Genomic DNA, 12,668 nt, shown 5'->3' with positions numbered 1-12,668 from the left:
CTTTGGCTCCAGCACTGAGTGATGTTATGCCTCTATAGTTGGCTGCATCTTCCTTTTCACCTTTTTTAAATATGGGGACAATCCATGAACTCTTCCAAATAGAGGGGAATTCTCCTTGTTGCAGCGAAAAATTAAAAATTTTGGTGAAGATCCCCGTCCGGCTAAATGAGTGTATTTTTTGAGTGATTTGAGTGACGCTGTCGAAATACAGTGTCCCTTCGACCAATGAGTTACCCACTCACGCGAGCCCTCCCCCACCCCACCCGTAACGCACGGTGCGCACTGTAGTTCTCAATGTGTTTGTGTTCTTTCGAGCCATGCTACGAACACATGTAAAGATAGTTGTTTCTTTCGTTTTTCGTTTTCTTTCATGCACTTATTCTAAAACTAAACACAAACACTGTCATTTTTTATTACATTAAACACTTTATTGAAACATAAAGTACACACTAAAGTACACATTTAGAATCCTTCATACTCACGAATGACGTCATACCGGGTCGAGCCAGGCTGCGGGAAACTTGTCGACAATCTGCGTTGACTCTGTTCAGCAAATTCTTACCTGTGGATCCACGCACTGCATGTGCGTCTGTGCACACTGTTTATTCACTGCACACTTCACCAAAACACACCGGCGCACGAGACTTATAACGAAATGCGCATCAACGCACAAACACTGCGCGCGGGACTTAGAACAAAACGCGCACAACCATCTCCGTCAAAGCGTCGCGCTGTACTGGTGGTTTTGTACGCGTAGGAGGGGGTACATACGGAGCGATGGTTCGATGCTGTAGTGTAAGCGAGACAACACGATGTGACGAGCAGATCCAAGTTGGTGAGCTCGCTGAAAGAAGACACACACATATTCACAGACGGCTCGTCAAAGCACGGTATTTGTATTGGTGTTAGTGAAGCGCGCGTGTAAAACAGAATTTTTTTCGAGCCATGCTACGAACACATCAAAAGCTTGTTGTTTTTCGCTTTCTTTCATGCACTTATTCTAAAACTAAACACAAACACGGTCATTTTTTATTACATTAAACACTTTATTGAAACATAAAGTACACACTAAAGTACACATTTAGAATCCTTCATACTCACGAATGACGTCATACCGGGTCGAGCCAGGCTGCGGGAAACTTGTCGACAATCTGCGTTGACTCTGTTCAGCAAATTCTTACCTGTGGATCCACGCACTGCATGTGCGTTTGTGCACACTGTTTTTTTACTTCACACTTCATCAAAACACACCAGCGCACGAGACTTTGACGAAATGCGCACCAACGCACAAACACTGCGCGCGGGACTTAGAACAAAACGCGCACAACCATCTCCGTCAAAGCGTCGCGCTGTACTGGTGGTTTTGTACGCGTAGGAGGGGGGGACATACGGAGCGATGGTTCGATGCTGTAGTGTAAGCGAGACAACACGATGTGACGAGCAGCTCCAAGTTGAGCTCGCTGAAAGAAGACACACACACATTCACAGACGGCTCGTCAAAGCACGGTATTTGTATTGGTGTTAGTGAAGCGCGCGTGTAAAACAGAATGCGAACTCTCATCGCAACGCGCTTCTCCGTGCTTCCTCAAGCTTCCTCATACCCCTCGGCCTGAATCACTCAAAATTTGGGGTCTCATTGTTTGCGTGGTCGGCGCAATGGACTCACAGCATCGGCTGAAAATGATGGCAGGAATACCATCTGGGCCACGACTAGCTTTGGGCTTGACTGCTTTGAGCACATTTAGAACAGATTCTTGCGATATATTAGTTAAATTAAGGTCGATGACATCATTAGGAGTATTAATTAAAGCGTTGGTGATAATATTATCGTCAGTAGCTGAGATTGTGTATTCCTCCTCGAATCTACACGCAAATATATCACAAATATCTGAAACAGTTGAACCAGCTCGGTCATTGTGGTAAATCGATTTAGGTGTCACATTTGTACTATTGTGTTTCTTACGAAAACTCCAGAGAGCTTTGGGCCTTTTGATGAAATTCTTCTCCAACCGAGACAAGTAGCCACCGTAGCGTATTTTATTGTAACTACGCTACAAGCGAGTTGTTTCATTTAATATGCTTTTGTTAACAGGTGATCGGTACTTCGTATATTTTTTTAATGCAGCTTCCTTAGCTCTTTTAAGTTTTTTTAGGTGGCGGTCAGACCAAGCAGGGCCGCTCTTTGGTGTGATAATTGGTACACACGAATCAAACGAGCATAAAAGAAAGCGTATAAATATCGATAAAGCTTCATCAACAGAATTAAACTGGCTAATTCTCAACTGGCTATTAAAATTAGTTATGAGCTCATCAAGCCGAGTAAAATTGGTTTAATAAAAATTCATCCTAAGTCTACTTGCTTGAGTCAGTGTAGGATTAGGCATTGTGCTTGGAATTCGAACTGTTAAATCGATGGCTGGATGGTACAGGTCAGGAGAGACTAGTGGTGTTGGGCAGGGGTGCAAATCGATGCAGTAAGTTGCGGCAATAAAATTTGCGAATACTAAGTCGAGCTGCCGGTTAAGCAAGTTTTTGATACAGCTTATTTGATAAAGATCGCTAGCGTTAATTTCATCCAAAAACCGAGATCTGACCGAAGATGATGAATTTGCCACATAGTGCGCGAACGATGATGAGTGACCAAATGTTTGTTGTGATAGTGACCACGATACTGCCGAAAAATTAAAATCTCCAAACAAAAATATTATATCATTACCCAAATAACCAAATCGTCCTTAACCCACTGTAAAACCACTTCAAACCCACGTGGGTTTGTGGTGGTCGATTCAGTCGTTAACCCACCAAATTTTAGAACAATCGGAGTTGCCAGCTCCGATCCGATGTATTTATCTTGCCCACCCTTAACCCACCTTTTCCAAAAATGCTTTGAGAAAAAGTTTGGTCAAGGGTTGGCTAAGGTCAATATGCTGGACAGGATTTTAATTCCTCGATTGATTAAATTCATTCACTTACATTATTGCACTTCAACTTCAACAATATTATTAGTCTATAAACTATGCACTGACCATGAATGGAAGAGATCATTCGCAAGTAAACAAACACACATATACACATATTACACATGAATATTTTACAACAAACCAACTTAAACACACACGTTTAATTGTTTCCTTAGCACAATTAAATAACATTCTAACACAGGTGAAACATGCTGAGCAAATAAATTGCCCGTGCATAAAAAACTGACTTCAACAACATTAAAGTGGCTGCTTCTGTGGCCGTGTGGCTTACCCACCAAACTGATTTTTAGTACAAGAAATTGGTGGCGTTTTCGGCATCTTGGTTATATGGGTAGTTTTTGCATGGTTTACTATTGCACTTACACTTTCAATCACAGATGTAAGAGTATCTGTATCGTTAGCTCGATTAGGAGGAATGTAACCGTCCCGATGAATATCGTGCAAGTGCACCTGTCGAAATTTTTGCCCATCAAGCTAAATGCAATGACGTCGGTTGTGGCCAGCCGTCGTTTCACAGATTCCACGACTTATTCACAGGAAGTGCCAGGAGCAATGTTAGCTAAATGAAGCCACATTTTGGGTACAAAGCGGTTTTGAACGGTTGGAAGGTTTGGAGAATCGTTATCCGTGCCATAAATAGCAATTGGCTGGCGAGAAGTGATGTTATTTGTGATGTTAATATTGTTGTGCTCAGCAAGTGACGGTGCGGCTATGTTGTCCTGGTCACGGCACCACAATAAATGTGATAAATTATCACTAAAAAAGCTGGTTGTGATATACGGATTACCGAAAACCGAGGAGAATTGATAAACCGTTGTGTCCTTTGCGCCAATCAATTTGCTACTGTTTATTCACTTGTCATTTTTATTTACATAGTTCATTCATAGTTCATTTCATCCTAATCCGTAACTGGTCTTATTTAATTGAAACATTTCACCATTTGACACAATTCATGAAAACTTGCAAGTTCAATTATTCCAATTTTCTAACTAGCTAAAATTCAATTTAATTCAATTTCCAACATTCCGGCCACCAAAGAAAGTATTTCTTTAAAATATTTAGCAATACAATTGAAAAAAAATAAGAAAAAGAAGAAGTATCTCGATCTAACTTCGCCTCAGAGATAGCAAATGTTGTGCAAGTGTGGTGTTGTGTTGTACAAGTTGCAAGTGTCGATCTGTCACTTCGTGTATCGTGTCGTGTGTATGTGCGGTGTGGTTGTTTACATTACAGTTGGCCTCCTAGCCTTGGTGTTCGAGGTTAATTGTCTTCACATACGTTTGGATTTGGAAGGATTGCCAATCTAGCTGCTGCGCACCAATCTCCTTTCCTGCAGCTGTACGAAGTGTTACGACTCTAACAACGCCGTCCTTTCCTGGGTGCAATCGTGTTATTCTACCCTTCCTTGTCTGGTGGTATATTGTCTTCCTTTATGATTACCAATTGCCCTTCTTCTAGCGATACTGGTGGAACTATTAAACGTTTGGCCCGGGCCTGAAGCTGCTGCAAGTATTCCGGATACCAACGCGACCATATATGCTGCATATGCTTTTGCACCAAATCAAACTCCTTCAATCTGTTTATACACAAGAGTTAGGAGCTGAGGCAGCTGCAATGCTATAATTAGCGAATATTATAACTAGCGAATTGAACCATAAGAGATGATAATGCTATAATTAGAGTGCCATAATTTGGCGGCCATCAACGCGTTGGTTGGTGTGCGTGAGAGGGCAACAGCAGAAAGGTGATCGCCCGAACAGCGGGAACCTTCTTCCACGAACGGCAACGGCAGCGATCGGACGCGCGCGCAATCCGCTTAGTTTTTAAGTTGTTTGTTAAAATAAAATTAAACATAAAAAATACCACAACGTCCAACCCTAGACTGATCATATGGTGCCGTGACCAGGATTGAAAACCTTTTTCGATAAGCGCTAAGTGAAAAGATTTATTCGCTGATTTGTTATGTGATTTAGTGCGTACCGTGCAAAGGAACGATCGTTAATACGTGTTTGAGTGTACGAACTTTGGCGGCCAGTAAATGTGAAATTTCAACCTGCAAAAGGACAATCGTGCCGTTTATTAATCTTCATTGATTGCGTGTCCGTGTCTCCGTCTTATTCAGTCCGTTGCCAAAAGGACAGGCTCACTGCCGCCTTCCTCGGCGTCTTGCCGAGTAAAAGCTATAAGAAGCGTCCTACCGCAGCCATCGCGTTTTTTTTATACAAATCGGCGATTCACCGCGGTCGCGTTAAAACAAAACTGTGAGGCGTCTTGTGTCTATTATAATTTCGTTCGTCTTTGAATCGTGTAACGTCGTGTTACAAAGAACACTAAGTTTAAGTTACTGTTCAACCCGTTGAGCATTAGTGTGAGAAAACGTCAGCTTATCGTCCGTGTCGCAACCGGTTACTTTCGCGCGTGTGATATCCGTCTTCGTAATCGTGTGTTTCGCGCCAGTCGCAGTTTGGCGCAGCCATCCGTCGTCACCTGTGTGTGTTTCCCGCCAGTCGCAGTTTGGAGCAGCCATCCGTCGTCACCTGTGTGTGTTTCCCGCCAGTCGCAGTTTGGAGCAGCCATCCGTTGTCATCTGTGTGTGTTTCCCCGCCATCGTCGTTGCAACGGTTTTCCGAGTCCCGCCATCTCAACAGGTCAAGTATAAAGATGACCGAAATTGCGAGCCTAAGGCAAAAGTTGAATTCCTTATTCACGAAGCTGAAAAGAAATGAAGTTTTCTTAGCAAACTTCCAGCCTGAACAACATAAGCATCTCGTGTCTGTCCGGCTCCAAACGATTGAAGGCATGGAAAAGGAATTTGAAACGGCTCATACGCAATTGTGTTTGTTAGCGCCCAGTGAATCTGAGAAGCTAGAGGAAGAGGAGTTAATGGATAATTTTGAGGAGAGGTTCATAGCTATGAAAAGCGCAATGCTATCACACATGCCTAATCAAACAGCTCAAACCGTTAGCTCTGAGCTTGGCTCGAGCCACGTTCAAAACCCAAGGCCACTCTCCCATCCAAAACCACGTTAAATTACCAGCCATCTCTTTGCCCGAATTTAACGGTGATATAATGCACTGGATGGCATTTCATGATACCTTTGAAGCATTAGTTCACAACAATGCAAGTGTTTTGGATATTCAAAAATTCCATTATTTGAGAGCTTCATTAACTGGTGAGGCCGCTAGATTGATAGAGTCGATCCCATTGTGCGCATCGAATTACTCCATCGCATGGCAGGAGCTCAAGGAGCGATTCTCAAATGAATACCTTCTGCAAAAGATGCACTTTAAGCAAATGTTCGGCATCCCACAATTACGAAAAGAATCGTCAGCTGACTTGCATAGATTGGTAGATGAATTTAATCGGCATGTAAAAATGATTCAAAAGCTAGGAGAGCCAACCGACCAATGGAGCTCAATGTTAGAATATGTTTTGTGCTCCAAACTACCAGCGGAAACTCTTACACATTGGGAAGACAAGGCAGCTAGCATGAAAAAGCCAACATATGAGGCGTTAATAGAATTTCTACAAAGAAGAATGAAGACATTAGACTCCGTTTATATGAGTAAATCTGCGGATGTAAGCTCTACATCTGTGCCTACCGTAAAACCCTCTTCACATCTTTCGTACTATTCGTACACCGCAAATAATACAAAACGATGTCCTTGCTGTCGACTAGATCATTTATTATGATACTGTAACCAATTTATGCGACTTCCGTAATCTGAACGCCTTCAGATAGTGCGAGCGAAGAATCTCTGCATTAATTGTTTAAGAGTCGACCACAGCATGAAAGATTGTCCTTCGACCAATCGGTGCAAACATTGCAACCAGCAGCATCATTCTTTATTGCATTCTTTTGATTTTTTACGCCGGCAGCAATCCCACGACCGAACACTACATACCAGCCCTCCGGTAGCACCCAGCGCTTCATTTAACAGCAGAGCAGCATTGGAAAACGAAAACCGGGCAGCCCCAATGGACCAACGAGAGGTATTCTTACTCACTACAATTGTTATTGTTGTGGATGCGTTTGGAAATCAGCATCCAGCAAGAGCATTATTAGATAGCGCATCACAACCTAACCTAATAAGCAAAAGATTGGCGAAATTAATAGGTCTACCTACTTCCAGATTGGACATTGACGTTAAAGGTGCTGGTTGTTCTACGACGAGGGTGCGGGAGTCCGTGTATGCTGAAATTCGATCTCGAACCAGCCAATTCTCTTGTGGAGTAAATTTCCTGCTAATGGATGAAGTAGCTGCAAAACTTCCTTCCCACCACATTAATATAAGTCGCTGGAACATTCCGCCTGGACTATCCCTTGCGGACCCTCATTTTAATCAGGCCGAATCAATAGATATGATAATCGGAGCAGAGCATTTCTACACCTTTTTTCCAACTGCAGAGCGTATTTATCTGGCAGATAAATAACCAATACTGATCAACAGCGTGTTTGGGTGGCTCGTAGTCGGTCCTGCAAGCGAGGAGGTCGTTAAACCTCACTCAAACCCAACACGAGTAGCAATGGTTTCGTTGGAAGAAAAAATAGAGCAATTTTGGAAGGCAGAAGTGCTACATGCATGCGAACCATATTCAATAGAAGAGAAGCATTGCGAAGAGCTATATAGATCGAAGACTGGAAGAAATAGTGACGGACGATACGTGGTGCAGATGCCTAAACATCCAGAGTTCTCGATACGCTTGGGCGAGTCAAAAGGCCAGGCGTTGCGCCTAATTTACGCATTAGAAAAGCGCCTATTCCGAAATTCGCAATTGAAAAAGGAGTATCATGCTTTCATGCAGGAATATATAGATCTCGGAAACATGCAACCTGTTTATGGAAATGTGTCAGGCTCCATGAAAACTTATTATCTGCCTCATCACCCAGTCATAAAGGAGAGCAGTTCCACTACCAAAGTGAGAGTAGTTTTTGACGGCTCCGCGAAAACATCTACAGGCTACTCACTCAACGAAGCACTATGTGTGGGACCTATTGTGCAAGATGAACTGTTGGACATTATTTTGCGTTTTCGCACCTATTTTGTGGCCTTAGTCGGAGATATAGAAAAAATGTACCGTCAAATCCTTTTGCATGAAGATGACCGCTCATTAGTAAGAATATTGTTTCGATTCGCCTCAACATCACCAATACAAGAGTATGAACTGAATACTGTCACATACGGTTTGGCTCCTTCCTCTTTCCTAGCTACGCGCACTTTGCTTCAATTAGTGCAGGACGAAGGAAGCAATTACCCTCTTGCCAGTCGTGCTATTCGCAATTTCTACGTAGATGACTTTATTGGCGGGGCATCATCTGTTGAGGAAGCTATACAGCTCCGGTCTGAGCTAACTGGAATGATGTTAAAGGGCGGCTTTCCATTACGAAAGTGGACCTCAAATCGTTTGGAGGTTTTGCAAGGGCTCGATGCTTCTCAAGTCGGAACTAAGTCATCACTGCAGTTTGATACCGACGAAACTATAAAAGCCCTAGGTGTCTGCTGGGAACCTAAGTGCGACAATTTATGCTTTGCATCAAACATCTAGCCAATACATTTACCCACTACTAAACGCAGCATTTGTTCGGAGATAGCTCGATTATTTGACCCGTTGGGTCTTATCGCTTCTGTCGTAGTGCGAGCAAAAATAATGATGCAGCAGCTTTGGGCGTTATCGGTTGGCTGGGATGAGACTGTACCAGAGTCATTTGGGCTGAAATGGAAAGAGTTTTATGAGAAGTTGGAGGTTTTGGCTTGCTATAGAATCGAACGATACTATTTCGCCCTACGATCGAATGTGCAGCTGCACATATTTACTGATGCTTCAGAGGCGGCATATGCGTTTATGCAAGGTGCGAGGATGCCGAGGGGAATATTAAAATATCTTTGCTTGCGTCGAAATCTAGAGTAGCTCCATTGAAGCGTATAAGCCTGCCTCGATTAGAACTCTGCGATGCCGTATTAGGGGCTCATCTATACGAACACATTGCCAAAGCCATTCAGCTTACTGTGCAGTCGGTACATTTCTGGTCCGATTCCAGTATTACACTACATTGGATCGGAGCAGCTCCAAATACCTGGAAAACATATGTGGCAAATAGAGTAGCAGACATTCAACAATGTACGAAGGGCCACACGTGGAGGCATGTACCTGGACAGCAGAACCCGGCTGATCTCGTTTCACGAGGCATGACGGCACCCGATTTTATAAAAAGCAGCATTTGGCTCTCTGGGCCAGCTTGGCTGGCGCTACCTTCCACTGAATGGCCTACGTCTGAACCTCTAGTACCGACCGACATCGAAAAGGAAACACGCTTGTTAGTTGCTGTGGCCAGCGCATCACCCGCAGTTAACCCTTGGTTCAAAAGGTGGTCATCATACTCCCAATTACTGCACATTATTGCATACTGCAAGCGATTTATAAAGAATCTAAGGCTGAAGGCGAGAACGAAGCCTTCTTGTAATCCTGTATCCATCGTACTGACACCCGAGCAGAATGAGGAGGCAAAGGTATTTCTAGTCAAGACTGCTCAAGACGATGCGTTCCGAAACGAAATTTCATCCCTTCGGAACGGACAACCTATAAAGAAAACCCGGTTTTGGACAACCAAGGTGTGCTTAGAGTCGGAGGAAGGTGAAACTTAGCTGATTTGCTGTTCCGGTCAAAGCATCCTGCTCTCCTTCGAAAGGGACATTCGTTTACACGCAACGTAGTGGTTCACTATCACTGGAAACTTCTTCACGCTGGAGGGCGAAATCTCATAAGCAACATAAGAGAGGAGTTTTGGCCGTTGGATGCTCGACGGTTAGTCAGAAGCATATCGCGGGAGTGTTTCCAGTGTTTTCGGTCGGACCCTTTAATCGCATGCCAGCGAATTGGACAACTACCCGCATCCAGAGTGACCCCTAGCCGGCCTTTCAGCAACGTGGGCATCGACTACGCCGGCCCAATTTTTACTTAAAACCGGTACACAGAAGAGCCGCCGCCTGCAAGGCTTATCTCTGCCTTTTTGTATGTTTCGCTACAAAGGCGGTACCTCTCGAGTTGGTATGTGACTTGTCTACATCAGCTTTTTTAGCAGCTCTACGAAGATTCATTGCTCGCCGTGGTAAGCCGTGTCACATACACTCGGATAATGGAAAAAACTTCGAAGGAGCTAGTAACGAGATAACAGAATTGGCATCGCTCATCGCTAGAAAGGAAGAAGAACAGCAAGTGAATCAGTTCTGCACGTCCCAAGGGATATCATGGCACTTTAATCCCCCAAGGGCTCCTCATTTCGGCGGGCTGTGGGAATCTGCAGTGAAGGTTGCTAAAAGGCATCTGTATCGTATCCTCGGTGCATCTCGTTTGTCATTTGAAGATTTTTATACGGTACTAACGCAAATCGAAGCGGTCATGAACTCGCGACCGTTGCTTCCTCTTTCAGAAAATCCCGATGAACTGGCGGCGCTAACTCCGGGCCATTTTCTGATCGGCACCTCCATGCAAGCACTTCCCGAATCTAACTTGTGTGACGTTCCCTTAAACCGGTTGGAGCACTATTGGAAGCTACAAGCCTACGTGCAGCGTTTCTGGGTCCACTGGAAAGGCGAATATTTACAAGAGCTGCAAAAGGATACGGTGGGACATGAACCGAATCCTCAGTTCACGATCGGCAGGATGGTCATTCTCATCGATGAACTGTTACCCGCAACCCGATGGCCTTTGGCACGTATTGTGAAAACGCATGCTGGAAAGGACGGAATAACGAGAGTAGTATCTGTGCGCACCAGTAAGGGTATATACAAACGTCCCATCACAAAAATATGTCTGTTACCGATACCATCTTCAATAGACGACGCAGCTTCAGAGCAGGTTGATTGAACATAGTGAAATTGATAGGAGAATAGTTATCAACACTGAATACACGTGCAGCAGTCTGTATTTTTGTTTGCACCGTTCTGACGGGAGTTTGTTGTGTTGTGCTTGTTCCGGTAGCAATCGATTTGTTGATAAGCCATATCAAGGGGGTGGGATGTTTATACACAAGAGTTAGGAGCTGAGGCAGCTGCAATGCTATAATTAGCGAATATTATAACTAGCGAATTGAACCATAAGAGATGATAATGCTATAATTAGAGTGCCATAATTTGGCGGCCATCAACGCGTTGGTTGGTGTGCGTGAGAGGGCAACAGCAGAAAGGTGATCGCCCGAACAGCGGGAACCTTCTTCCACGAACGGCAACGGCAGCGATCGGACGCGCGCGCAATCCGCTTAGTTTTTAAGTTGTTTGTTAAAATAAAATTAAACATAAAAAATACCACAACGTCCAACTCTAGACTGATCACAATCTATTGCCTGACACCTGACTCCTATCAACTTGTGGCAACGCCAGCATGTTCGACCCTACCAAAAAATGACCCGGAGTGAGCGGTTGCGTGTCCGATGGCTCACTAGAAAGCGGAATCAGGGGTCTTGAATTTAAGCATTGTTCGACCTGCGCTAGCAATGTTACCATTCCCTCCTGAGTGAGGCTCGTACTTCCAATCGTGCGAATTAGGTGCTGTTTAGCGGATCGTACAGCAGCCTCCCACAGTCCTCCGAAGTGTGGCGCTCGAGGTGGAATAAACTTCCACTGAATTTCTTCATTGGCACACCAGTTGAAGATTTCGATGCGTTCGCTATTGCTGCACTTAAACATCTCGTAGAGGCGATGAAGTTCGTGTGAAGCCGCCTTAAACGTAGTAGCATTATCCGAATGCATTTCCGCGATTTTGCCTCTGCGAGCCACGAAGCGCCTTAGTGCTGCCAAAAATGCCGCCGTGGTGAGATCATCCACCAACTCAATGTGGACCGCTCGTGTTGCAAAGCACACGAAGATGGCGATGTATGCCTTGGTGGGACTTCTATTGCGAACAGGCGACTTCAGCAATACTGGACCGCAATAGTCCACACCACTGACAGCAAACGGTCTCGTGGGTGTAACCCTTGATGTCGGAAGATCTGCAACAGATTGCTGCACCAGTGTAGGTTTGGCCTTGAAACACTTGTGACACCGATGGAAAACCAACTTCGTCAAATTACGGCCACCGATTATCCAGAAGCGTTCACGAAGTATGGATAACAAGTGTTCCGGACCGGTGTGCATATACTTCTGGTGATACGCGACTGCTAACAATGCAGCGAGTGGGTGTTTCGCAGAAAGAAGTATAGGATGCTTCGCGTATTCTGCTATTTGTGCGTTGTGAAGCCGGCCACCAACACGCAGGATTCCCGCCTCATCAATAAAGGGGGACAACCATTTCAGCTTCGAATTGCGTGGTACATCCTTGCCGTGTTTAACCGTTTTTAACTCGTCCGCAAATGAATCTTGCTGAGCTATCCGACACAACTGCAGCTCAGCTTGGATGAGTTCATCTCGAGATGGAGGTGCAATCAATATAATCATGTCCTGAATCGAAGCATGACCCTTGGCTGTCGGTGACGTAATTGCGGGTTTCGGTGTCCTCATGCATTGCACGAAACGTAAACAATACGCCATGGTTCGACGAAGTTTGAGGTAGGTTGAAAACCGTGCAAGCTTATTGTTGAAATCGTCCTCCATCGACATTGCAGCTATTCGTGATTGTGTAACACGTTCTTCTTCTACTGATGCCGTTTCTTCAATTGCAGGTTCTCTTATAGGCCATTCTTCCTGTTTGCT

At 44.5% G+C, this 12,668-nt stretch overlaps 1 protein-coding gene across 1 annotated transcript; it reads right to left on the bottom strand.

The window, feature by feature from the left end:
* Positions 1 to 4,086: 4,086 nt before the first annotated feature.
* On the bottom strand, positions 4,087 to 11,502 carry LOC120905833. Its single transcript, XM_040317054.1, has 2 exons — positions 11,317 to 11,502; positions 4,087 to 4,557 (listed from the first exon to the last, which is right to left on the bottom strand). The coding sequence occupies exons 1-2, from the start codon at positions 11,481 to 11,483 to the stop codon at positions 4,377 to 4,379; spliced, it is 348 nt and encodes a 115-aa protein (XP_040172988.1). The 5' UTR covers positions 11,484 to 11,502; the 3' UTR covers positions 4,087 to 4,376.
* Positions 11,503 to 12,668: the final 1,166 nt, after the last annotated feature.

The sequence above is a fragment of the Anopheles arabiensis genome, chromosome X (assembly GCF_016920715.1).
Source record: "Anopheles arabiensis isolate DONGOLA chromosome X, AaraD3, whole genome shotgun sequence".
Taxonomy (NCBI): domain Eukaryota; kingdom Metazoa; phylum Arthropoda; class Insecta; order Diptera; family Culicidae; genus Anopheles; species Anopheles arabiensis.
The sequence above is the reverse complement of the archived record's forward strand: the minus strand, read 5'-3'. Positions and strand labels throughout refer to the sequence as shown.

Coding starts and splice junctions, on each gene's coding strand:
- LOC120905833 (XM_040317054.1), bottom strand. CDS start 11,483: ATGGTAACATTGCTAGCGCAGGTCGAACAATGCTTAAATTCAAGACCC. Junction 4,558..11,316: donor AGTCAGGTGTCAGGCAATAG/ATTGTGATCAGT, acceptor GTGTATAAACAG/ATTGAAGGAGTTTGATTTGG.